We start from the raw sequence: 27,849 nt of genomic DNA, 5'->3' as shown, positions 1-27,849 counted from the left end.
TATAACGTCATTGAATAAATCTTGCCCTTGGCTAACAGACTTAAAATGTGGCTCTTACATAGAAGTCTTACATTATAATGAGATACTTAAGAGAGCATAGAAGTGTTGAAGGGGGGAAAAAAGCAATCAGGACCAGTTATAAATTAAAGATAAATGGATGCTGGTGGAAATGTCAATTAGTGCAGATCATTTGAGAACAATTTGGAAGTAGGTCAAAATTTTTAAATTATACATAATTTTTAACTCAGTAATTTAACTTCTAGAAATCCATCCCAAGAAAATGATCCAAATGCAGTAAATGTTATATTGATTACACTATAAAGTACTTAGAAAATGAAAAACAAGAGAAATACAGAAATGTTTAAGCCAATTATGGTAAATCCACTTGATGAAATATTATATTGCCATTGTTTATAAAATACATTTGGTTTGTGGTCTTCTTTTGATATCTTTGTCTAGTTTTGTTATCTGGGTAATACTAGCCTCAGAGAATGAGTTGGGAAATGTTCCCTCTTCTATCTTTTTAAAAAGTTTGTGAGAATTGGTATTCATTCTTTTTAAAATTGTTTACTAGAATTCACTAGTAAAGCCATCTGGGCCTGGGCTTCTCTGTGTGGACAACTTTTAATTTAATAATTCAATCTCTTGTTATAGGTCAAGTCAGAGTTTCTATTTTTTCTTGAGTCAATTCTGATAGTTTGTGTCTTTCTCCAAATGTGTCAGTTCATCTAAGCTATCTAATGTATTGGTATACAATTGTCCATAGTATTCTTTTATAGTTCTTTTAATTTCTGTAAGAGCGGTAACAATATCTCCTCTTTCATTCCTATTGTTAGTGACTTACGTCTTCTCTCTCTCTTTTTTTTTTTTGGTCAGTGTAGCTAGCGGTTTATCGATTTTATTAATCTTTTCAAAGAGCCAACTTTCGGTTTTGTTGATTTTTCTCTATTTTCTACTCTGTTTCATTAATTTTTGTTCTAATCTTTATTATTGCCTTTTTGTCTTTGCTTTAGGTTTAGTTTGGTCTTATTTTTCCAGAATCTTAAAGTGAAAGATTAGGTTATTGATTTAAAAATTTTTTATAGACATTTACTATAGGCATAGCTATAAATCTCCTACTTAGTACTGCTTTAGTCACATCCTATAAATTTTGGTATCTTGTGTCCTCATTCTCATTCACCTGAAAGTATTTTGATTTCTTCTTTGACTCAGTTATTTAGGAGAATTTTTTTAATTTCTACATATTTAAGAATTTCCAAAATATCTTTCTGTTATTTTTAATTTCATTTCATTGTTATACATTCATTAAAACTGATGCTCCTACAAACTTCCTAATGATGTTGCAAAGTGCTTCTGTTATCATTAAAATAATTGGTTCCTGTTTATTGAACTATACTAAGTGTCAGACACTATCATAAGAGCTTTTAATACATTATCACATCTAAATACCCACAACTGATGCTCAGAGATTGAATAACATTCCTAAAGCCATACATTCAAATTCCAAGCCCTTGTCCATAATACTTTACTATGTATTTTGATAGTAAATTAAAAAATCAGAATTTGAAATTATATTACTACAAGTAGTATAATACAACATCATTTAAAGAGAATAATTTTATAAAAAACAAAGAAACAGTAATACCAATACTGATTTATTTTTCAGTAATAAGATGATGCATAACTTTTTTGCTCTATTTCTTTCACATTTTTCCTAAAAAGAGCATGGTACTATTTGTTAATGAAAAAAATATTTTTTTAATAAACTAAGCTTTTAGTTAGGAAAGAGAATAAGACTTAGCTAAAAAAAAAAAGTAGGAAAGAAAAATTAAATGTTGAATTTTATTAAAGTTATGAATGCCACTAAAATCTGTAAAACTTTTCCATTATTGAATTATGGGCAATAGATAGAACTGAAAACGTGATACTATGCATACAAGCAAATAGCCCAGGCCCAGTCACCCTATTTTTATTACTAGTAATAAAAAGCAGCTAGAAGCAAATCAGATCATTGAGCATGCAATTATGAGATAAAACTCATGAGAAAAAGAAATCTGGGAGATAATAACTGCAAAGAAAAGCAATAAAAAAGAAACTTTATTTGGCTATGGTTCTTATTCTTCTATTATTTCTCCTACTCTTCTCCAGATGTTTGGTTCTTTTGTATTGTTTTGTTTTGCTTTGCCCAAATTTTCTCCCCATATTCCTGATCAGAATCATTGCTCAACACTCTGGTTCACTCATTCATTCAGTGACTATTAAGTACCTATCATGCTCTAAATCCCAGAGATACATAAATGAAAGTGATATAGTACTTGCTCTTAAATCATAATGTAAAAATGAGTGTCATTCATTGTGGTAACCTTGAGTAGAACACCAAAGCATAACCTTAAAGATGTGTTAGAGCTTATGAGATGAACAAAAGGAAAAGGGCTTCTGTAACCACCACCCAAATCAAGACATAGATGTATCTATATATATTTAGGACAGTAGCCTAGGCTATAAATATAGGCTGGGGAGGTGTCATGGTTATAAACATGATAATGGTTGGATAAGACATAGCTCTTAATTCCTCCACTGATTTGATTTCTATCACCACAGCTTAGTTTTGCAATTTCTAGAACTTATTATTGGGATAATACATACGTATACTCTTTCGTGTCTGCCTTCGATCACTCAGCATAATGCTTTTGATGTTCATCCCTGTTGTTGCTTGCATCAACAGTTTCAGTTGCTGAGTAGCATTCTACTGTATGAATATACCACAGTTTATTAATTTACCTGTTGAAGGATCTTACAGTTGTTTCTAGTTTGAGGTAATTATAAATAGTCTTATATATAGCTTTTTGTAGGCATTTGTTTTTCTCCTAAAAAATAGAAATTATATCTGGGAGGCCGAGGTGGGTGGATCGTTTGAGATCAGGAATTCGAGACCAGCCTGAGCAAGAGCAAGACCCCATCTCTACTAAAAATAGAAAGAAATTGGATGGACAACTAAACGTATATATATATAAAAAAATTAGCCAGGCGTGGTAGCTCATGCCTGTAGTCTCAGCTACTTGAGAGGCTGAAGCATAAGGATGGCTTGAGCCCAGGAGTTTGAGGTTGCGTGAGCTAGGCTGATGCCATGGCACTCTAGCCCCAGACAACAGAGTGAGACTCTGTCTCAAAAAAAAAAAGAAATTATACCATATATCTTCTTAGACCACAGTGGCATAAAATTAGAAGTCAATTCCAACGTAAACACTCATCTCTACACAAAGTCATGGAAATTAAATAACCTACTGCTGAATAGTTATTGGGTAAAGGAGGAAATTAAGATGAAAATCTGAGAAAATATATGGTATAATTTCTGGTTTTTTTAATTTGTTGAGACCTGTTTTGTGGTGTAGGATGTAATCATTATTAGAGAACGTTCTGTGAGCTGATGAGAAGAATGCATATTCAGTGGTTTTGGGGTAGAATGCTCTATAAATGTCTGTTAGGCCCATTTGATCTAGGGAACTGTTTAAGTCCATTGTTTCTTTGTTTATTTTCTGTTTGGAGAATTTGTCCCTTTCTGTTAAAGTCCCTGGCTATTACAATGCTGCTGTTTATCATTCTGTTGAGATCAAGTAGGGTTTGATTTTAGGATTGTTAGGCCTTCTTGTTGCATTGTTCCCTTCACCATTATATAATGACCATCTTTGTCTTTCTTTACTTTTGTTGATTTGAAGTCTATGTTATATGAGAATGGCTACACCAGCTTTCTTTTGGTTTCCATTTTGCATGGAATATTGTTTTCCTTCACCTTGAGTCTGATGAATCCTGTGGGTTAGATGCTTTTCCTGAAGACAGTAGATACTTGGCTTGTATTTTTAATCCATTCTGCCAGCCTATGTCTCTTCAGTGGAGAGTTAAGCTATTCACATTTATTGAAAGAATTGATAAGTGTTGTGGATTTCTGTTCATCCTGTTGCACAGAACTTTATTGCCTTTGTTTTACATCTTGAGCCATGGTGGTATTTGGGCTTTGACCTTTAGCTTTTTGGTGATTTTACACTGGCGGGTGTCTATTATGCTAATCTGTGTATAATGCAGATCTGAGTACTTCCTGCAGAGCAGGTCTAGTTATGACGAATTTCCTCAGTGGTAGCTGTCTGGGAAAGATTTAATTTCTCCATCAAATATGAAACTTAGTTTTTCAGGATACAAAATTCTAGGCTAGTAGTTGTTTTGTTTAAGAAGATTGAAGATGGGGCCTCACTCCCTTCTGGCTTATAAGGTTTCTGCTGAGAAGTCTGCTGTTATCCTGATGGGGTTTCCCTTATAGGTTAGTTTTTGCTTACATCTAGATGCTTGTAGAATATTCTCTTTCATTTCTACTTTGGCCCAGTAGATTGCTATGTGTCTTGGAGATGTCCTATTGCCATGAATATTCCCAGAGTTCAATGACCATCTTGTATATGGGTATCTGGATCTCTGGCAATACTAGGGAAATGTTCCTCCATAATTCCCACAAAGAGATTTTCCATGCTTTTAGCACTTTCTCCTCCTTCAGAGATACCTATAATTCGTATGTTTGTTCACTTCACATAGTCCCACATCTCTCTGAGTGATTGTTCTGCCTTTCTTGTTCCCTATCTGCTTCTTTAAATAATTGAGTTAGTTCAAGAGCCTTGCCTTCAAGCTCTTTCTTCTCCTTGGTTTAATCAGTGGCTGAAACTTTCTGCTGTGTTTTGAAAATTCCTGAATGACTCTTTCATTTCTTTAAGTTTTATTATATCTTTCCTTATTTTGTCTAGTTCTTTAGTGACTTTTTCATTACTTTCCTGAAATATTTTGGGGGCTTGTTTTTGTTGGTTTTCAACTTTCTCTTCAATTCCATTCATCTGATTTGCCATCCATATTCTGAATTTCATTTCTGTCATTTCAACAATTTCCTTGTAGTTGGAGTTCAGTGCTATAGCTCTATTGTGACCCTTTGAGGGTTTTGATCTGTTTTGATTTTTCATGTTGCCAGGATTCTTTTGCTGGTTTCTTCTCATCTGATACATCTTTTCTCAAATCAGGGCTAATAGATTTGCGGGGCTCCTGTTCATTGCTGGAAACTCTCCTGTTTGGTTAGAGTAAGAAGTAGGTCACTATACAATGTTCTCTTTTTTTCTCCCTGCTCTTGAATGTTGACATGGCAGAGGAGGGGCATGTGCACAAGAACTCTATAATGCAGCTGTTCTGATTTGTTCTGTTCACCTGTAATTGCCTCAGCTCAAGCAGCAGCTGGATGCAGTTGTCGTGGGCTCTTGGGCTATGTGTATTTGCTCAAACCAGGTCCCAGTATACTGGTGGTTTGAGGCTGGAGGGTCCCTGGCAGGGCATTGGACTTTGAGGCAGTTCTTCCAGCCCTGCTGTGGTGTTGGAGGCTCTAGAGGGTCTTGGGGTCCCAGTGCAGTGCCAGAGTCTTGGGGATGGTGTCTCAGGCCTGGTGGGGGTTCTATAGGCACAGAGGTGGAGCCTCAGGCTCCAGTGGGAGTGCCTCAGAGCCGGGACTGGGAGGAGCCAGAATCAGACCTTCACAACAGGGCTGAGGAGCCAGAATCGGGGCCCAGTGGGCAGTAGGGCTGATCCAACCTGGAGGGCTGAGTCAGGGCCAAGCAGGCAGAAGACAATTGGGGCCTGGAGGGTAGAGTTGGGCAAGTAAGTGGTAGGTTGTTTGGCATGCTCAGGGTCCCCACAAATGCCAAGTCAGGCAGGCAGATGTTGGTTCTGGTGGCCTAGGGACTGTAGATCTCTCCACTCCCCACCCAGGATCTGCTAAAGCAATCACCCAATGCCTGTCAGGTTGGAGCCTGATGTGCCCCAGGCAATTCCTGTGCTCAGCTCCCCTTGCACTCTAGGTGCTTGGCTTCAAGTCACTGGGTATGGCTCAGGGATGCCACAAATCAGTCCACTCCCCCCCAGCCCAGTGCAGATCTAGAGCAGTGCACGTAAGAACCCAGGATGGCTTTAGCTGCTATCCAGTCCCCACTGTGCCTGTTGCCTGGTGCAATGGCTCTGCACAGACTCCAGACAGGTCTCTGGTAAGACCAAGCAGAGCTCTGTGGGGGTGGTGGGGGCCGTCTTGCAGTTCAGTTTGCAGTGCGCCAGCAGGGTAGGCATGGCGTCCCAGCCTCTATTTTCCTATTGTTTCCCACATGTTCTCTGATCTTGTTATATGTATCACCCCATTACCTTTTTTCCCCACTCTGAGTGTCCTGTATTGCTTCTCTGTGATTTCGCAATGCTGCTTCAAAGAAGAGTGATCCCAATGTAGACAGCTGCCTACACCTTTCACTTCTTTCATTGGGAGCAGCATCCTAGCAGGCTGCTTCTAGTCTGCCATTTTTTGATCCCACTCTTTTTAATTTTAAAATGACTTCTTTTGAAGATCAGAAGTTTTTATCTTGGACTCAAGTCCAATTTAGCAATTTTTTCACCTATTTTGTGCGCTTTTTATGTTCTAGCCATAAATATTTGCCAATCTCAGATTACAAATATATTCTGTTTTCTTCTAGAAATTTTATAGTTTAGGTTTTTACATTTAGATCTGCAATCCATCCCTTAATAATTTGGGGATATGGTGTGAGTTATAAGTCAAAGTTTATTTTTTTCCCAACTTACTCTAGAGCATTTGTTGAACAATGAGTTTTAGCCTATGTACGAAATCTAGGTGGACATGATTAAGTAAGAGGTTGAATTTATGGGTATGGAGTTCAGAAGAATAGCCTAAGCTGGAAATAAAGTCTGGGGGAGGTACCATGGTTATAACTATGGTAATAGACAGATAAGACAGTTTCTAGCCTCACAGAGCTTCCTCTTTAATAGCAGCAAGCCAGAACAATATAAATATGCCACAATAAGTACTATAGTGCAGGGAAATGCAGCCATTTAGAGTTCTGTGATAACAGAAAAGAACACTAACTTAATCTTGAGTTTGGAAGATGAGATGACCCTTGAGATCAGTTTTGAAGAACTTTGGCAATGTACACACAAGGGGGAGGGGAGAGGAGCAGTCCAGAATGAGTTTGTTTTTGTCAACTAGAACTCTGAAGTAGATAAATAACTTAAAAGACTGACAAGCATTCGGTGTATTTTCTATTTGATATCATGTTTTCCTGGTAATAATATATGTATTCCTTTCCCCCAACACACATTGGTACATACATACACCATGGCCAAGTAATTTTCATGTCCACTAGACCCTGCCCATGGTCATCACTGGCATGGTTGAATGACACCAAACTATACACTTAATCTGGTCCAAACAGATTGAAGACCTCCCCTGAGATTTTTTAACTTGAACCCGAGAGTACTAGAGTTAGTCTTGGGTGTAAAAACTATGAGAAAGGAAGCTTAGGAATCATTGGTGGCTGTGTTTGCCACCATGTAGAAGGTTCTGGTCAGTAGTGAGAGAGAATAAAGCAAATGCTTCTTGAGATAGTATCAGGAGACAGAGTATGAGAGTCCTGATTGCCTTCGAATCTTTGATTCTAGTTCTTCAGTGTTCCACCTGCGTATAGTCTATCTTGTTTGGTTGATCCACCATTCTTCATATTTGATGAGATTTTCTAGAATCCTTACAATGAAACCCCTTTTGTCTGGGGTGATACAGAGCTGCCACACAATCTGTGTCCTGCTCAACTTTATTAAAGGAAACACTGTTTTCATACAGACCATAGTGTGAATGGCACCTTCTAGAGTTGTGCAGTGTAGGGGCTCTGCTTGCAGAAAAGAGTCCTGGCTAAGCTGGACTAGATCCATTGTCAATGAAACACTGGGAAACCCCAACAACACTTTGATTATAGTGCTTCCTCCAAGGACTCCATCTCCTGAACATCTGAACTCATCTTTTCTTCATCTCTTACCCATACCTGGAAGTTTTAGGGTCCTTGTCTCTCTCTTCCTCTCCTCCCACTCTCTTCCTCTCCCCCAACGTTTTCCTTCTCTCACTTCCTCCTCCCCCCCCCTTCCATCCTCATTCCTGGAATTTTTATCTCAGGGGGCTACCCTAGAAATATTATTTCTGCTCCCCATCTTCAAGAAGTAAAATTGGAGTGTCATGCCCTGCCTGTTGGTTGGGTGACATTTTCCCTGACATGAACTTAAATCATGAACAAGCCTCTATCAGAAATAAAAGGAAAGTAGAACATTTGAGAGGAACATTATATATTTTCAGCCAGAGATTTGCAGGAAACAGTTGGCACGCTGATTTGTCCCATTGGCATATCAGTAAATTCATCTCCAATGACATTTCTAGTATATGCCTTAGATTTCATTACTGATTACTCAAGGCAAGTATTGCCTGCAGTAAGAATAGTAATCAAGGGAATAAGAAAGCTTACAGATGTTTCTGCAGTTTCCACTTTGCAAATATTTTCCCAGTTGATATAATCAACCCACAGAATTAATGTCAGGTGCCTTGTACATGCATGTGTTGTATATATACGTGTGTTATAGACACTGACCAACTTTGAAAATCTGGTTCCCTCAGCAATAGGCTGTCTGCAGATGGGCAGGTAACCTTCTCCAGCTGTGGAAAAAACATATAGAAGTCCTTAAGAAATATTTGAAAATGAGCACTGTGGAAGGAGCCAGTGACTGAGATGAACATGGTGAGTCAAACACAGGCACTGGCAGGCAGGGAACTCAGCCAGGGAACCCCCAGAGGTCTCACCTGCCCGGGAGGCATCTCTAAGGGCTTAAGACAGTAAACCTGGTGTTTCTGCCGTCTCGGGCAAGGTCATTGGGAATTGCTTGTTTTTGCTGAAAAATTCATATAAATGTGAGGCTGTTGTATAAAAAAGAATAGGAAATATATAATTAAATACAAAAGTAGCCATCAGTAGGATGGTTGTTTCTTCATCTTGTAGGAAGTAGAGTTAGTCAGTGTTTCTGAAATAGCCTCAGGTAAATGACTAGGAGGCTGGCGGGGGAGTAACGTAGAATAGGGCTATGGACAGTTCCTGGATCCTGGGCTGGTGGTGGAGCTGACATAAATAAATCTGCAGGTTTAAATTAAATAATTTAGTATGCCATTAATTTGAGTGTTTCTGGTTAATATGAAACTTCTATGTGATAGTGTTTTTTAAAAATGATAATAACCAATTCATTTTGGTTTTTTAATAAATAGGACTTATTTAAATTAATAAATTAATAATTAGGACTTATTTAAAAACAAAATCAAACAGTGGTTTTATTTGCCTTGGTGCTGAGTTCCAGCAACACCTGCCCAGAGCAGCCTAATGACATAGCAGGTCTTTTCCTCCATAGCTATTTGGGGGCAGGGCCACAGAAGGCAGAACCTAATGAAGCAACCTCAAGCCTCTTTGGTTTATTAAACCACACAAGGTTTGCTAGTGTAAGGTCATAGCAGACATGAGGTTTGAGTTAGCAGAAACATTCTGCTTTGACAAATTGACTTTATTGTTTAACACTGGAAGAGACTACTTTCCCTTTAGATTGGATATTACTTGCTCTTCTTCTCTAAGCCCTCATTGATAGTTCTACTGTTGTTAAAGTTCCTCCCATAGAACAACTTGTCAACTGAAGAATGACAAGGCTCATAAATTTGGAAAGCAGAACTTTATTTCTCATAAAGGATTGCAGCCTGCAGGCTGGCCATCTCGCAGGCTGGGAAGCAATAGCTTTGGGCAGAAGCCCAGAGTGTGTATTTCGAGGAAAAGGCAACAAGAACAGGAATTTATGCTGAGCAGGGTGGCCAAATATACATATTTAACAAGCTATAGGAGGAGTCATGAATATTTATGAAAGGAGAAACAGGCACATACAAAATTGAGCTTCAAGCCCCTTCATAGTTCACATTTACCAAAAAATGGCACTTTAGCATAATCCAAGGGTGGAGTTTTTGGCCCTCTGATGTCAAAACGTGAAGCTGAGGACAAGAAAACCCTTTGTGATCCTCCTCTGCCAACTGACCAGAACCACTCTATGGTCAGTGGGCCTCTTATCAGGAAGGAATGCTGGTAAGTTGTAGTGCCGGAACTGCAAAGAGAGAAGAGCAGCATTGGGCGTTGATTGAAATCAGTAATGGAGCAGGTCTTCCCAAAGGGCTGGCTCTGGTTAACCTTTAGGGAAGAAAACCTAATGGAGGTGAATGAGGAAGAGATATAACAAGGCATGAGTGACTTCCTATCCCATCATGGCCAGGAGCTCAGTTTTTAGGTTTCTCTGGGGTCCCATTAGCCAAGAAGGGGTCTATTCAGTCAGTCAGAGGGCTTAGGATTTTATTATTTCTCAAGCTCCATATTTGATCAGAGATGATTGGCCCCTTTGAGAATCCTCCCACTAATTTGCAAATAAGCCAATTTTTGCATTAGCTGTTGATTTATTTATTCACTAGCAGACTTTGTACTAGGTTTAGAAGATATTAAAAATAATCAGTAATAGGATAACAATAGGCCTTTACCCTCAAGGAGTTCACAGTCTACACAGTTTAGTGGGTGACATCCAAGTAAATCATAAAAAAATAAGGAGCAATAAGTGCTAGAATATGATCAAACACAAAAGGATTTGGAGCTTTTATTAATTCAACAGATATTTATTGAGCACATACTATGTGTGCATGTTCTAAGGCACGAGAGAAGCAGCAGTAAATGAAAACAAAAAGAGTTCTTACTTTCAGGGATTTTGCATTCCAGTAGGGGAAAACAGACAATAAACAAATATATACATATAGGTAGACAGTGATAAATGTTAAACAGCAAAATAAAGGAAGGCAAAGAATGACAGGGGTGATGCTATTTTAGATAAATTGGTCAGAAAAAGCCTCTCTGATAAGGAGATGTTTGAGCGGAACCCTGAACAAAGTGAGGAATCAGCCTTCCAAGGGAAGAACATTATAAGCAGAGGGAACAAGAGCAAAGTCCCTGAAGCAAGATGGTGCTCAGAGCATTCAAAGAAAAGCAACAAGGCCAGCGTGGCAGGAGTACAGTGAGGCAAAGACTCAGGAGCAGATGAGATCAAAGTGGCAGCTAGAAGCTGGATTATGGAGAACCTTGTAGGCCATTGTGTAGATTTGGGGTTTTATTCTGAATAAGATGAGAAGCCACTAGAAGGTTTTAAACAGAGTGACATGATCTGAATTATGATTTTTAAAGAGAACAGAGTACAGCAGAAATAGGTGGAAGGAAGCAGAGATACCAGCTGGAGGTCAGTTTCACACTCCAGGCAAGAAATGGTGGTGATGATGAGAGATGGTCAGATGGAGATGATGGAGAGGTGGTCAGATTCTGGATGTATTTTGAAGATAAGAACACAGGATTTATGAACAGATTGAATGTGGGGTGTGAGAGAAAGAAGGGAGTCAAGGATGACTCCAAGTTTTCAGCCTGGGTAATTGGAAGGGTTATAATTTCATGAGATGGAGAAGACTGGGTGAGGACCAAGGTTTTTCGCTTACTTGCTTTGTTTTTTGTTGTTGTTGTTGTTATTTGTTTATTTGTTTGGGGTGTGGAAGAAAGAGCAAGTGTTTGGTTCTATGACTGTTTATTAGACATCCAAGTAAAGATAGTGAGTAGGCAATTAGATATATAAGTCTGGAGTCAGGGAAAAGTTCCAAGCTGGAGATAAATTTGAGTGTAATCAAGTCATCAGCATGGGAGGAAATCGCCTACAGAGCAAATGTGGGGAGAGGAGAAGGGAAGAGAGGGAAGAGGAGGAGAAGGAGAAAGAGAAGAGAGAACCAAGGACTGAATCCAAGTACTCCTAGTTTTTAAAAACTGAAAAGATGAGAAGGATCCAGCAAAGTAGACTGAGGAGGAATGGCTTTATGGGTTAGGAAAACAAGGAAAATGTGGAGACGTACCAGTGTTCAAGGAAGCAAGCAAGTGCTTCAGGGAGAAAGATATGATGAACTATGTCTAATGGGAAGATCAACCAATAATAAACCTGCTAAGTGAAGTTCAAGATTTCTTTCCAATTCCACCTTGAGAATATATTCAGAGGATAGACTACTATGTCCCTCCCATACTATTTTGAAGCAATCGAGTACATCAGATCATTTCAACTGTAAATCTTTCAATATGGCATGATAACAATGTCATTATCATACATAAAAATTAACAATTACTGGATTAATAAATATCCAGTCTTTTTCAGGGCTCAAATTGCCTCATAAGTGCTTTTTGTTGTTGTTTTGCTTTGTTTTATAATTTGTTTGTTGGACCCAGATGAAGTCCATTCGTTGTATTTAGTTGGTCCTTATTAAGTCTCCTTTTTTTTTTTTTAAGGGACAAGATCTCTCTCTGTTGCCCAGGCTTTAGCATAGTGGCCCAATCATAGCTCACTGCAACTTCAAATTCCTGGAGCTTCAAGTGATCCTTCTGCCTCAGCTTCCCAAGTACCTAGGACTATAGATGCACACCACCATGCCCAGCTAGTTTTATTATCTATTTTTTTATTTTTTACTTATAGAGATGGGGTCTGTTGGCCAGGCTGGTCTCAAACTCTTGACCTCAAGCAATCCTCCCACCTTAGCCTCCCAAAATGCTGGGATTACAGGTGTAAACCACCAGGCCTGGCAATTAAGTCTGATTTTTATGTTTCCTCTCCATTTTTTGCTTATTTATTTTCTTACAATTTTTATATTGAAGAAACCAAGTCATTTGTCTTATAGAGTTTCCTGCACTTCAGATTTTGCTGATTGTATCCCTTGTAGTATAATTTTTCATATTTTTCTGTCTTCTTTATTTCTGAAAACTGGCAGTTGAATCTAGAGGTTTGATTAGATTTAGGTTCATTTAAGAGTGTTTTGTTTTGGGAGTAAGGTGATGTTTGCAAGACTACTTTATATTACTATTTTGTTTTTCTATCAGGAAACACATAACATCTGATTGTCTCTTTTTTGTATGATGTTAGCAGCTACTGATGCTCAATGCCTAGGTTCATTAATTCATTAGGATTGCAAAAGGAAACTTTTTGAATTGAGGCATGTCACAGACACACATATGTATCCATACATTCACATAGATACCTTTCTAGGAACAGAGATATCTCAAGCCAACTCTTGTCTTTCCCTTAACCCCTCTCTGTCTCATTATTATTTGTTCTTTACTTCTCTTGTTTTACTTCTCCTTTTTGTGTGTGAAAACAAGATATTTATAATACAAAGTGGTAGCCCAAATTTATAGTAACAGCTTTCCCAGGGGAACACAATTATTTTAGGAGGAGAAACAAGAATACATTAAGAGCAAAAAGCATTTATAAAACAATAAAGAGGATTTGGACTTCACAAAGCTGTCAAAAAAAAAAGAGGCTATAGGAAAGGTGTACCTGAGCTCCATACAAATTTAAATCTAAATTCTGCTTAAAGAACATTCATATCACAAAGTTGATACTGTAGAATTATGAAATGTTTGACAAAGCTTGAGAAAATTAGAACAGGAAGATAAGGAGAAAAACTAAAACATGTCCCTAGTTTTAAAGTTTTCTGGGTGAAAATGATAAAATTATGTCAAGACTCACTAATATATCTTTAAAAATATTAGATTTGCATAGGAAAAGGATTTAAGATTTTTGCTTTGTTTCCTTTTTTCATGAAGCATGTGTTTTATCTTAAGCCATTTCACTAATGCCATTACATCTTGGGATCAGGCTGGGCCATTTGACTTAACAACCTGGAGACTTCTAAGTGACAGTGATAAGATCTGACTCCTGGTATGGGTGTTCTATTGTCTGTCACAACATGAAAGGTATTCACTTAACAAAAACAAAACAGAATCAGATAATAAAGGGTAGTTTCCTCTTATTCAATTAAAGATAAAAATTATTTACACCAAATAAAATTAGAAATCTGCTGCAATTGTTTGTTCTCATCTTGTGGTGTAGGGCTGGGAGGGGGTTCTTTTTTGTTTAAATGGCTTCATTGAGATATAATTCACATAGTATACAATTTATCCACTTAAAGTATACAATTCAGTGTTTTTTAGTATAGCGATAGCTTTATGTAACCATCATCACAATCTAATTATAGAATATTTTCATCTCCCCTAAAAGAAACATTGTACCCATTAGCTGTCACTTTCCACTCTTTGCACCCCCTACTCTACCCCTAAGCAACCACTAACCTACTTTATTTCTATAGATTTGTCTGCCATGGGCAATTACCTTTTAATTGTCATTCATGGCCTGTCCTGCTAAAATAAATTATTTTTATTTATTTTACATTATCATAAGGACAAGAAAAATAAAATAGAGCCCTCAAAAATATGAATAGGCATCACAAAAACTATAGCAGGGAGCCAAAAAAGATGTTAAAACCAACAGTATCTGATGTCTTAAATAAATACTCACCAAGCAGTAAAGTTGTGGCAATGACAGATTGTGGTATCACTTAAGAGAGTCAAATGCTAGTAATTTTCAATGTAAACCTGAAGCAGGCTTGGTTTACAGAACTTCTTCTGCTCATAAGAACAGAATATTTGCAATCAGGAAAGTTGCAAATGCAATTCCTGACTTCATTGCTCACCAATTGTGTGACTCTGGGCAAGTAACAGAAGATTTATAAACTTCAGTTTCCTCATCTGTAATACGGGAATAATGGTGGTACTAACCTCATGAAGTTAGTATGGGAATTAGCACATGTAGAGCTTTTAGAACCAAGACCAGCACATAATAAGTGCTCAATAAATGGTAATTATTTTATCACTTTTATTCATTAGAATTCAATCATTCAGGTCAAATTCCCAAATGGAATTCTTAGTTATGCCAGCTTACCCTATGCCACATTTACTTGGTATTTTCAAAGTAGCTAGTCAAAAAAGTTTCCTGCCAATAAAGTAATGGATCTAAGATACTGTAATAGATAGAGAAATAATAGCATTGATCAAGTATGATAAGAATAGAGCTGGAAACCAGTCCGTTGCTTTAGAGCCATGTGTTCTATAAATAGTAAAAGTGCTAATTTATTATTCTCACCTCACACTCATGTAACAGATTTGCCTTTTTCATATTAAAAGAAAAAATTATGGCAGCAATAAAACTCATATAATGGTATTACCCATGTCTAATAAAAAATAAAGAATAGTGTTAGAGTATTATAAACTACATAGAATCTCTTATCCTTGAAATGTTTAACTCAGACTCTAAATGTGTGACTTTTAAATCTGTGACTGTGAACTGAAATTGTAATTTGGTTTTATTTTCATAAGTGTAAGGAAGCATAACCACCAATAGTTTCATTAATTTCTCTTCGATTCCAATACAAAATGGCTTTTGCTAATAGGACCGATATGTTAAATGGTGTTTCTTGAATATTATGTATTTTCTGTTCTTTTCAAAAGTGTGGTGGTCAGTAGTATTATGTCCCAATCAGATGATTCATGATACACAACATTTTCATAGTTGGGAAATGTTAACACTTTACAGTCCTTGCTTTGTAACAAAAGAATTAATCACAGACAACACATTTTCATTTTCCTTTGACCCTTGAGACAACTTAAATGATCTGGTTTGCATGCAGCTCCATTTTGGGCCAACATTATCGATCTGTGTCTACATTTTCACCCCAGGCTTTACTGCTCTTGGCATTGTTTTGTATTTGCATGAACATTTGTAAAATTTTTTTTGCATGACAAGTCATCAGTAATGTTGAAGTTAAATGTCTAACATACCTTGCAATATCACATGCCATTAATTCTTACATAATTTTTTTTCTTTTATTTTCAGTTACTAAAGTTTAAATATGCTTGAAATGTAAAAGTGGCATGAAACTGGAGTGATGCAAGAATATTTAATGTTACTTTAAGGACTATAAATTTTTAACTGGGAAAATTTGGGGGCAATTCCCAATCTTGTCTTTGGATACCAACCCTCAATTATGAGTGATGATAAAACTATACTGAACATAGGTGCTGTCAGTAGAGTAATAAGGTCTCATGGTCTGATACTTCTTTTTTTCCTGAGAAGGTATTTTTAGTATTTGAATGTAAAGTATAAAATTTGTCCCCTGATTTCAGAAATTATTAAATATTTGATTTATTATTTTTTGTAAAGCCTTTTTAATGGGCATAAAATTAAGCTCCATTACTTTGGTGAAATTTTCTACCACCTAAAAAAGTAATGAATCACTTACTGAATGACAGTACCAACATTTTAGTATTTAAATGTGTCCTAAATGAACATGATCACCAAAATGGATATTTGATATAGGGGGTGCATGAGTATACAAAGAAAATAAGTTATTTATACCATTTTGTCAAGCTTCAAATCCATTAAGGGCACATGACTAATTCCCACCAAGACAAAACACATATATCCAAACAACTGCCCTTTCCTTCCAAGTAGTCACCTTGCTGGCTCTCCATTTATTCCTACCAATTGCTATTGCCAAAACTGTTTTGGAATACCCCTTTTCAAATTATCTCAGAGTCTTTGACACATTCATTTTAATACCTGTGTAGTAGCAACTCTTGTTCCTTGAGGAGGGATTTTGATTTTGTTAAGCAGCTGAAAAACCCTCAGAGGCAAATCAGTCAAATAAGGATAGTCATCAAGCTGGCAAAGCATATTTTTAAAATGATATGTGAATATGAAATTAATAAGACTTGTGTAGCCTCTAGCTTGTGAAATGACTGTGAACAGATTTCGCAAAGAAGAGCCCAACAAAGCATTTACATAATAACAGCAGCAGTGGAATAAATGACATTTTCTTAAGGAGTCTTTTAGGCAAGTGCATGCTATTCACTTAAATGAATAAATTCTAATTATGAATTTAGAATAAAATTTAGAATAAATTCTAAATTCTATTATGTATATAGGTATAATTTTTAATTCAGCCTCATTTACTCAAGGAGTGGTTTATAGTTTTAAATACAGTCATTCATGTATTCTTTTAGTCTTATCAGAATATAAATCAGTGACTGTCATTTTTCCTTTTTGCTAAGTGAATATCAAGTTAATATTCCTTTAGCAGTAATTTTAACAGATTTTGTTTGACTGCCTCCTGGCTGCCACCAAGTAACTCTGTTGGTATGAGACTCAACTTCTCTATGCCTCTAGCTCCCTGTCTATGAAATGAGAGCATGGGGCTAAATTATCTTTAAAATCCCTTTTGAATAAAAATGATTTTTTGTTTTGTCTTATTTTGTAGAGATAGGGTTTTGCTCTGTTGCCCAGGCTAGAGTGCAGTGGCCCAATCATACCTTATTGTAACCTCTAATTCCTAGGCTCGAGTGATCCTCCTGCCTCAGTCTTCCAAGTAGCTGGGACTACAGGCATGAGCCACCATACCCAGCTAATTTTTTCCATTATTTTTATAGAGACAGAGGTCTCCCTATGTTGCCCAGGCCAGTATTGAATTCCTGGCCTCAAGGGATCCTCCTATCCTCCTCCCAAAGTGCTAGGATTACAGGCATGAGCCACTATGCCAGCCTGAAGAAAAATGTTATATTGTAATTATCATATATCTGTGTGTGAGACTATAATTATGCTATATCATAAATCTACACACTTCTCTGTGCAGGTTTAATTAAATCTAAACTGAAGTAATTCAAATTCAAGATATTTTATAAGACATCTAGATACTGAGAAGAAAACTAGTTTCTCTAGTAAGGTTTTTTCTACCCAATGATGATAAGATGACATTGTACTTGTTTATATTGTCTTTTGAGAGTCTCCCAACCTAAGAGCTGCTACTCTTATCCTCATTTTGCAGATGAAGAATCTGAGGTTCAGAGAGATTCAGCTACCTAAGATGAGGGACTAGCAAGATGTAGAGCCAGGACAAAGACTCAGGGTCTTCTGCTTCCAATTTAAGACTCTTCCTCCACCATCATTTATCTGTAACCAATCTTTTGATTGGGTGGCAATTTTTCACCTGTGCCATCATTCAGAATTTACACTCCTTGGAAATAAAATCTGCCTTTAGAAGCCTCTGGCACCTCTTTAGAGTATCCTCTTGCGTCACTACAGCTCTCTGTGCTTTTACAAACTAGTTGTTTTGTCAGCATGAGTGTGACAGCAATTAGACGTCCCCTGTTTTTGCCCCATGCCTTTTCTCCTTCACAGTCATTCAATGACAAGCGTAAAAAGAGCTTCATCTTTTCACGAAAATTCCCATTCTACAAGAACAAGGAGCAGAGTGAGCAGGAAACCAGTGATCCTGAACGTAAGTAGATTCTCAAAGATAATGTCACATGCAACACAAGAGAAAAAAAATTCTTCACGGGCAACACGCATGATGTAGGCTCTCCCACGCCACACGCCTAGGCAAACAACACGGCAGGCAGGCAGGTCAGGTTTACTACTGTGACCAGTGTTTGACTGCAGTCTGGATCCTTCCTTTCATATGGCTTTTCTTTGCAGAATGCGTTGGAGAGGGATTTGCCGAAGCTGGGACTTGCTTCCAACCAGCGTTTATCTTTGACCAGGACCATGTCTGGTTTGCCTTCTCTATCATGCAACTCTCTAGTGCTTAAGACAAATTACTGTCTTAATGGAAATATTGGATTCTATTGATACGTATATACTTTTCGAATGCTAGCTAACTGGGAACAGTTTAATGACCTTTATTGATCAATCGTACATTTGCTCACTCTTTCCGTCCCAACAAATGTTAAATGCCTGCTGTGAAGTGAGCTTGTACGGTGGATACGAAGCCTAAGAATTTCTTATGAAATTTGGAGAGGATTATTCCTCTAAGTGGGACATTTCTGTGGCAACATTATTGACAGTGGGCAAAATGACATTTGCTGAATCTTCCTTGGTTTTTTTTTTTTTTTTCTTGCAATTTCCTTCTTAAACCTTTCGAGTTGCTTTGCAAATCAGAAATTTCCTTCTTGAGTCTCAGCCCAGGGACTTTGGGGTGAAAGTTGTTTCCAAAGAACAGAGTGTGGGATCCAGATTGTTAAGGCAACATGGTCTGTCATGGTAGTATCCATTTCAACTCCACTGACTTCTTCCTTCCTCTTCCGTGGCTGTTCTTCCTCTCTCATTGCTCTCTCTGGGGACTTCCATGCAGGACATCCCCGGATTAGGTGACGACGGTTATGGGACAAAGACTCTGAGTAAGTTTCCAGGAATGGTCACTGTAACTTTTCTTTTCTTTTCCTTTCCTTTTGAGTTTGGCTTTTGTTCCTTTTCTTGAGGGCCTTTCACTCCTAGCATGCACAAGATACGAGTTTTATTTGTTACCTAGCTGTGAATGCTCCTACAAAGTAATTTTCAATCGTTTTGTTCTGCATGTCAGCATTTAAAAGCAAAGCGTGTCAGGCACTCTAACTTCTGTTGCAGTTAACACCATCCCTTTCTGACCATGTGATGAGATCAACATGGTCCTGATGCCCACTGTAGCATCACTTGCTCTGCCGCCTAATCCCTTTCCAAGAGCAAGAAGCCATGTTGAAAGAAAGGGTGAGCTAAGTGTTCTAGCATAGCAAAGTAGAAATGTATTTTATGTCCTGCATTTTCACCTGGAAATAGTTAATGACCTCGCCAAATTGCATAATTGGGTTGTATTTTACTGTTAGTAAAGGAGCTACTTTATAGTCAAAAGGAACATGCATTCTCAAAAAGTAGATATTAAGCTATTTGATCTTCCATAAGTAATTGTTATTAACTTTGATTGATTTTTTTTCCTGACTTGCAGTGATCCTGCTTGAAACGTTTGTATAATAAGGTTTTAGATATGTATTAATATGTTTTTCTATTAGTGATTTATTAGCAGTATTACATAATCAGGTCTTCATTTTATAATATAGAGTGAAAAATAAAATATATTAAACCTTTACATTTTCTAATTATTGATGTCTTTAATCTGTGTCTCATTGCACTGAGCAATTAAAAAATAATTATCCTATGTATCAGTATACTATATTATGATTTTTTTCTTCTTTAATAACTAACCCCATTGTGTAGGCACCAATGAAATAAGAACAGAGTTTTGTGTCTTTTGCAACTGTATCAAATGTTCAATTTTTGTTTTGCTTTAATTTAACAGCTATGGGCAACAGTTTTAGAAGCTGTTCATTTCATTTGTGTAAAACAAAATACTGTTAAGCTGGACTTTGTTTTCAAGGGCTGTTTCTATAACCCTGTGTAATGATACCCTTCATAATTCAAATTGTTAACTTGGAGAATTTATATATATATAAATATAAAACAACTTATTTATATATATATATATAAAACAAAATATGATCAAGAGTACTGATCTTCTTAAAGATGAAAACTTTATTTTTGAGTCACTGTATGGAATATAATACAAAATTTTTCTTGAATTAGTGACTGAAATTCAAATATCGATTTCAACATTATCTGGATAGCATCAAGCACCACTAGTGAGAGTTTGTAAATCTCCAGCTTTGGAGGGGAAAGAAGCATTTTCAGATCTTGTTAATAATAAACATCACTAAAAAGTAGTTGCCATTGAAGTGTCACAAATCCAGATGTGCAAATGTTTTCTTACTCTTTAAAAATTGAACAGATTTTTAAAAGTACAAATACCCCAAGTCAAGGTACTTAATAATGTACATGAAGATACAAATATTGTTGAATGTGTGCCTTGACTTTCTTTTTAGTAATAAGAAGACAGATTTGCACAGATTAATCAACAATTCTTTCCTTAGTGCCCCTTTACATTTGTAAAATGTTTCCCCAAATTAATGGCACAGTTCTGGTCATAGACCAAGGCAAAGAGAAATGATTCGTGTGAATTTAACGTATGCTTTGGTTTTCATTAGTTCATGCTCTAAAACTAATCTATCCAATTGGCAAGAGCATATAATATCAAACACACTTCAAAGTGCTTATTTTTACTATTAAAAATAATGTTATATAGTCTTTTTCTCATTCTAAAAATGTACAACAAAAATATTTTTTAAATGTACAATAGTTGTCACTGCTTTAAAAACTGATGTTATTGTTAGTGAGCTTCAGAAACCAAATAGTTACATATTTGTCATTTAATTAAGGTGATATACAAACAAGCTGAAAAGCTGATGAGTTTATCTTCTGTACCTTAAACAATATAGCTAAAAGAAATGATTTTGGAAATAAAACCTCTAATTCTGCCATATAACAATATATGATATCCCTGTTATGTTAGCTAAACTGTGTTTGTATGAAAAAACAACTTTGAATATCACTGTACAAGCATGTCTTCAACATGAATGAAAAACATGTCGTGCCAAGACTTGTGCTGGGTATCAGGCCATTTATCTCCTGCCTGTTCCATTTCTCCAGAATTCAATAGCTATCTAAGCAAGTATCTTAAAATAAAAACAAGGAAATATTGAACTATTTCATAAAATACTTTTTAGTGACTTGATTCTTCCTCCAAGATTTTCTACTTACTCACTGAAGCAGAAAAGATCTTCAAGAATCTCTTTTTATCCTGAGAATTAGTTTAAGAAGTACTTAAAAAGAAATAAAATTCAAGGGATTCCAAACATCAATTGACAATTTGAAATAGTGTGCCTGCAAAATGCTTAGAGGCTAAAATAGAGAAACAATAAAGCCTACAAGAAAACAGTGTCTACACAATAGAAACTCCTGAATCTATAGTCAAGAAAACATTCAGTCCAGACACACTGGCCTTTATTGTACAAATTTGGAAAAATCAGAGCCATGTGAATGGTTTATAGTATTTATAAGAAGAAAATTGTCTAGGTTGACATTATACTTTTTTTGTAATTAAAGATATTTTCTTCGGTTTCTTAAAAAGAAGGAACAGCAATCAAGCAGCAGATTCCTGTAAAATGAAGATAAAGTTTTCATCTTCTTTATCTTATCTGAGTTTTCTTAATGCAGCCTCCTCTGCGGCCTTTTACTTGCCTTTTGCTCACATTTCTAGTAGCCTTGCATGAGTGTACTCCTTTCAGTTCTGGCTGCTTTCCAATGCTTGGTATCTCTTTAATTTGCTGTGCTGTTCTTGCAGAACATGTTTCTTCTAATGCCAGCGATAGCGAAAGTAGCTACCGTAAGTTATTGCTTTGGTTTGCTGTTCTTTTCTTTGCAATTGCCTCATTGCCTGTGGTGGTCATTTCAGATTTTTGTTGTTGTTGTTTTTCAATTGCTGCCTTTTATCATCCTTATCCAAAGTAAATGGCTTGAAACAAAATCATTATTTGATGTAGAAAGATAAAAAAGACAGTAGGGCCATCAGTGGACCCTTATGTGATTTGTGCTAGCAATAGCAGTCTTGCCAAAACACAATTCCAACCTCAGTGGTGACCCATTGATTCAATTCTCACAGAGAAGGCATGTGAAAAGTTCATTGTGATGAATTTTGATATTCTAACCCCCCTAAATTAATTTAAACTCCCTGCAGGAGGGTTGAAAATTCATCATGCTTTTAGTTTCCTTCTCATTTTGCCTTTTCTCTTCTGTTCTTGACTTCCCTTTACCAAAGAAATCTTTATAAATTACAGTGTTCCTTTTAAATCATGTGTCAATCTTTTACATCACTTTCTCCTTGATTAATTTTTAAGGTAGATACTATAATATATCTAACTTTATTTTTGTGATGGTTGGAGAAGTGATGAAAAAGTTTGATCCTTTAATGTTAAAGGAACTTACATTTTTTTTTAAGTGAACAAATCTTCTTGGGTCAGAAAGCTTAACTGAAAAGGTAGGTAACTATTTAAAATTATTTCTGGTCTTTATTTGGTCACTACAAGCCATTTGCTTAGCATATGAAAATATTCACCAAATACCAAACACATCCTTTCGATCAGTTCTTGTGGTTTCTTACCACTTAATTACTGGTTTTTGGTGACTAACATAAGTACATAATATTACTGGAATCCTTACAAATTTGATAATATTAATGTGTATTCCTTAGTGAAATGGATTACACAAAAAGCAAAATTGCCACAGATGTTAGAAAATTGCAGGCCCAATGCATATGACCCACAGATACCAAGGCAGAAATTGGTATTGTCTATTGCTTGAATATTGTATTAATGGAAATCTGGACTTGTTTTGAGTTCCTCCCCCATTGTAGCATGGTACTTTACAAACCCATGCCTTTTTGAAGTGGAGTGCCAAATAGCGTTCATGTAGTAAGACATGTAATTTGGATTTTGAGAAAGGCTTTGGAGAATCAGGTTTGTGACAGGTAGAAGAAAGGCACAAAAGAGGAAAAGGTGGCAGTAGGGGGAAAAAAAGCACAAAAAAGAAAGATGGCAGATGGAGATGGTGTCAGAGGAGGAAAATGATATAGTGCAAAGAATAAAATGAAAAGAATTGTGATGAGATACCCTTGATCAATCAAATGATATTAGAAACACCTAATTTTCTTATTGATGAAAGTCTTATTGTTAGAAAGAATTCCATCAAGTCTTATTGATGGGAGGATTTAAAGAGTTCCTTTTCTCTACATGGTCCTTAACATTTTTACATTCTTTCTACTCATAATTTTATGATAATCCCAACTTCAGAAAAAATTTTCCTCTCGCCCCTCTTCATTTGATTTTGAAACAAAAACCTAAGCTAAGAAGAAATGACCAAAGTTTGTGTGACCCATGAACTGCCTTCAATTTAATATGAAGAAAAATATAACTTATTTGTCGGGTTTCATGAAGACCAATGACACTAGTTTCTTTGATGTTTAGTTTTTAATCTTCAAGTGTTGTGCTTCCATCCAGTAGTCATAGATATAGAAAAGCAAAACATCAAGCCTTGTTCTTTCAGTTTTTTTATGGAAACTATATACTGCACAAGAAATGCACACTTTTTTAGAGTATTTTAGAGGCTCCTTTTTTATTTCAGAGATGGAAATATTTCTCCCAGAATTATTAAGTTATAAAAATTGGGCCAAGGCTTTCAGCTCCTTGACAAGTTTTTGGAGTGATGCTCCAAGATAACATCAATAATTATTTTCACTCTCAAAAAGTAGGTGCACATAAATGTTTACAGAGTAAATAAAGAAAACACTTGCAAGCACCTTGAATTATCTATGAGAAGAGAGAGGAGTTGGAACTGGATTCTTTGATATTAATGGGGCAAATGTGGAGTCCAATAATCTGCATTGGTTTGGGTCTCATCTGAGATTACAGAAGGTCAGCCACTCCGATTGTTTTCTTTACAATGAACAGAAATAAGAAGGACCTTTGTCACAGCTCAGAGGAGAAAAATGACATTTCTTGCTCCAGGGTGGAAATACAAAAAATTCCAAAAGAATGTTTATTTATTCCTTTGGCATCTACTATATGCCACATCTTCATTAGATACCCTGAGACTCAATATGAATATCAACTCACTCTCGATCTCAGCACACGTATAGTGAGAGAGGGAGATCAATAAATGAAAAGATGCACAAAGTTTCACGGGTATGAAGATATGGCTCAAGAATAGTGGGAGCCTCAGAGGTAGTTTCAGAGAAGTGGCCTTTGAGTTGAGCTATGGAAAGATGAAGAACTCGCCAGCTAGACAAGATGAGGAAGTAACTTCATAAAGAGTAATGGCACAACAAAGGCAAAGAGGTTTGGGAAAGACGTGTTTTCCAGAAAGTATCAACTTTGAAATCAGGCTATATTTTTCTAGTGAATTCCTGGCTTTTGCTGTAATTATGACTAATTTCATGTCTTGTGAATACCAGTGTAAACAAATACAAAAAAAAGACCCTTTTTTCATCAATACCCAGGTGTTATATTTTAGTCTTACAACCATTCCACCTCCACTCTGGGGACAAAATGGCTTTTAAAATGTTTAAAATGCCAGAAGTTAGAAATAAAGACCCAGGCCACTGTGTTTCACAATCCAGAGTGCATTCATACTGCATCTTGGAGTTACACATTGTGACAACCTTATGTGAAAGTCCCATATGTTGCCTGAGATACATCTGCACGCACACAGATGCACTCAACCCTCAATTTCTATTAATAAATAGCTCAGATCTTTGCTGCACTATCTCAAACATTATAGAATCATTTTTTCCAAGCCCAACTATATTAAGCACCAGCTAAAAATGCAATTAAAGTACACATTGTCTAATTATGCAAAGTGCCATCTCAAAACTATCTTAATTATGGGCTAATTCCAGAGTTCTGTCAATAAAGTAGTAATATGAAAACTTGTACTTTTAGCTGTTTGTTAGTATACCTTTCAATTTCCCTTATATTTGGAGGTGACAAATAACACCAGCAGATATAATGGGGACTATGCAAATCTCTAAAGCAGAAGACCTGCCTTCCTTGAAGCTCAGCAAAGCTCTTTATGTCCTCATGGATGTGTGGGAGCTGATGACTATCTTTCTAACCCATTAGTGCTCATCAGTTAAGTAGGATCTTCAAAACAAGGATCTTGAAGAAATGATTTGAATGAAATTGAGGTACTGGGATGAGGAAACCCCAAACCTCTAGAGTTAGTCAAAATGGTGCCTATCCTTCTTATTCCACTCTTCTCAGCTATTGCCCTTAGATATCTTTTTTTTTTTTTTTTTTTTTTTTTGAGACAGACACTTGCCCTGTTGCCCGGTAAAGTACCTTGGCATCAGCGTAGCTCAGTGCAACTTCAAACTGCTGGCTCAAGTGATCCTCCTGCCTCAGCCTCCCAAGTAGGTGGGACTGCAGGCATGCGCTACCACACCAGCTAATTTTTTTTTAATGTTTTTAGTTGCCCAGCTAATTTATTTCTATTTTTAGTAGAGACAGGGTCTGGCTCTTGCTCAGGCTGGTCTCAAACTCCTGATCTCTAGCAAACCTCCCGCCTTGGCCTCCCAGAGTGCTAGGATTGTAAGCGTGAGCCACCGCACACCACACCTGGCCCTTAGATGTCTTTTAAAAGCGGTTTTTCATTACATCTATTATCTCATTTGATTTCTGCAACAAACATATTAGATATATTTCACCATATAGCCCCCTTTCCACATGAGGAAGCTGAAGCTCCAAGAGGCTACCTGCCTCACTAATAAATGGTAGCACTGCAAGTGCAACCAAGACATTTAAGTTCTGAATCCCATACGTTTTTCACTTTTCCCTATAGTTTTAATCCAAGCCTCTCCACATTGACATTGACATTGACATTTTTTCTAGTACATTTCAACCCTTCCATCAGATTAATACAAACAGCAACATTTATATTGCTTTTACTATGTACTAAGTCTTAAACTTGTCTGAGTCCTTAACTATGTACTAAGTCTTAAACTTGAACTTAAAGCCTGTATGTATATTAACTAATTTAATTTTCTGAACGTCCTATGGAGATACTGAGCCGCTAGTTTACTATGTGACCTTGAAGAAATTGCTCGAAGCCTTTAAAGCTCATTTCTGTCCTATGTAAAATGAATAGCTCAGATTAGAACAAAAATGGCAGACAGATTTTAATCAAGATTCCAACTCTAACCAATTGGTAATAGCTGCCTGAAGAGCTGTCGTGAACAGTATTTTGAGACCACATCGAGGCCCGCAGTAATGCCAGGATCGGGGAGTAACATGTGCTGTATACTTGCCCGCTATGAAGCACATGGGCTCCAAACCCTTCCTTTGCACGAACAGTCTATGGCTCCAAGATCCTAATTTGTTCTTAATAATCATGATATGCAGGCACTAGAAGCTAAATCTAGAACATTTAACTCTACTACCACTGGTTTTCACTTCCTTCACCTCTCTCTTCTCGTTTCCAAGAATTCCTAAAGGGCAGCAACTAGCTTTTCTCTAGCATGAAGGTATATCAGTGTCTCTCCTTGTGACTCGCTTCCAGTTTACACACAGACTGTTTCATGGGGACTGTGACAAAGTACCCTGCCAAGATTCTGACAGCTGCAGGCGTCCACGCACAGCTCTGCGCTGCTCTCCCACTTTCAGCCATGCGGCTGCCAAAACAAGACCAGGAAATTGTTTTGTACCTTTTTGTCAGCTGTTATTTCTAAGTGCCAACCCCTCCAGAGCAAAAAATAGAAAAACTCCTAAGGATGACTATTTTATGGAGGTGACACAGCAGCATTAAAAAAAAAAAAAAATAGAGCTTGTGTTTAGAGCTGGACACCGGATGCCTCTCAGTGACTCTGACCTGGTTTCAGCTCCTATCTCTGTCCCCACCCCTGTGTTCATTTGTAAACACTACCTCTACGCCTAGCCCCACAGAGAATTCTACTTCTTTCACCCTTTTGGAAAGTGCGATATATTCAACAAGAGTCCAAAAAGAGGATGTGGTATTAGAGCTTAACTCCACTACTTACTAGCTGAGGAAACAGGCCTCGTTGACATCTCGAGCCTCAGCTTCTGCCTCTGTGAGATGGGGACCACTGGGGTACCTACCTCAAGCCATGGCCCTCAGGAGCTGCAAAGTCCCACACAGACACGAATATTCTTTCCTTCATTGCTGTGACTTTTTTCTTCCCCTTCTGTCTCCTTCCCATTGCCCATAGGGCTTTTCATTCTTGAACATAAAGGTAAAATTTGGCTTAAGGTACTGAATTCACAGCAATTATGTAACGCCCACCTGCAGAGCTTCCCTGCAGGCTTCCTGGGTATCACGAGGCCCCTGATTGTCACAGGGCCTTGAGAATTGGGATGGCTGTGCCCCAAGGGACGCTGCCAATGATGTCTGCCAATGCTGAACCAGCACCAGTACCTTTCATAGGGAAGTAAATCAAAAGGCAATGGATAAATGAAGAGCTACAGAACTCTAACAAAATTAATCCAAACCATGCTTTGCCCAGCTTTTCTGAATCACAAATCATACATACTGACATCAAATATCTCATTTACAGTTTGCCTTCAGAATGTTGCATCAGAATGATTTGCAAGGCCCTGGAAAGAGACTCTTATGGACACATGATGTGTTTTATTTATTTAGATAAAAACGACACTTTCCAAAGTGAAATGAATATATTGACAGAAGTACAAAGGGGAATCTACCTTTGACCTCATT

At 37.0% G+C, this 27,849-nt stretch overlaps 1 protein-coding gene across 23 annotated transcripts in view; it reads left to right on the top strand.

Annotated features, from left to right (window-relative positions):
- The window catches only part of DLG2 (discs large MAGUK scaffold protein 2), a 1,870,454-nt gene that overhangs the window by 1,825,926 nt on the left and 16,679 nt on the right, over positions 1-27,849 (top strand). For 13 of the 23 annotated variants that reach the window (XM_076002367.1, XM_076002364.1, XM_076002370.1 and 10 more), the window contains one exon: positions 18,043-18,142. In XM_076002367.1, the coding sequence (XP_075858482.1) occupies positions 18,043-18,142 (100 nt within the window). Of the gene's footprint in view, positions 1-18,042; positions 18,143-18,994; positions 19,041-21,910; positions 21,953-27,849 lie in introns of all 23 variants that reach the window. The other 10 variants (XM_076002368.1, XM_076002366.1, XM_076002385.1 and 7 more) reach the window with 3 other exon arrangements.

Source organism: Microcebus murinus, chromosome 4 (genome assembly GCF_040939455.1).
Source record: "Microcebus murinus isolate Inina chromosome 4, M.murinus_Inina_mat1.0, whole genome shotgun sequence".
Classification (NCBI taxonomy): domain Eukaryota; kingdom Metazoa; phylum Chordata; class Mammalia; order Primates; family Cheirogaleidae; genus Microcebus; species Microcebus murinus.
The sequence above is the reverse complement of the archived record's forward strand: the minus strand, read 5'-3'. Positions and strand labels throughout refer to the sequence as shown.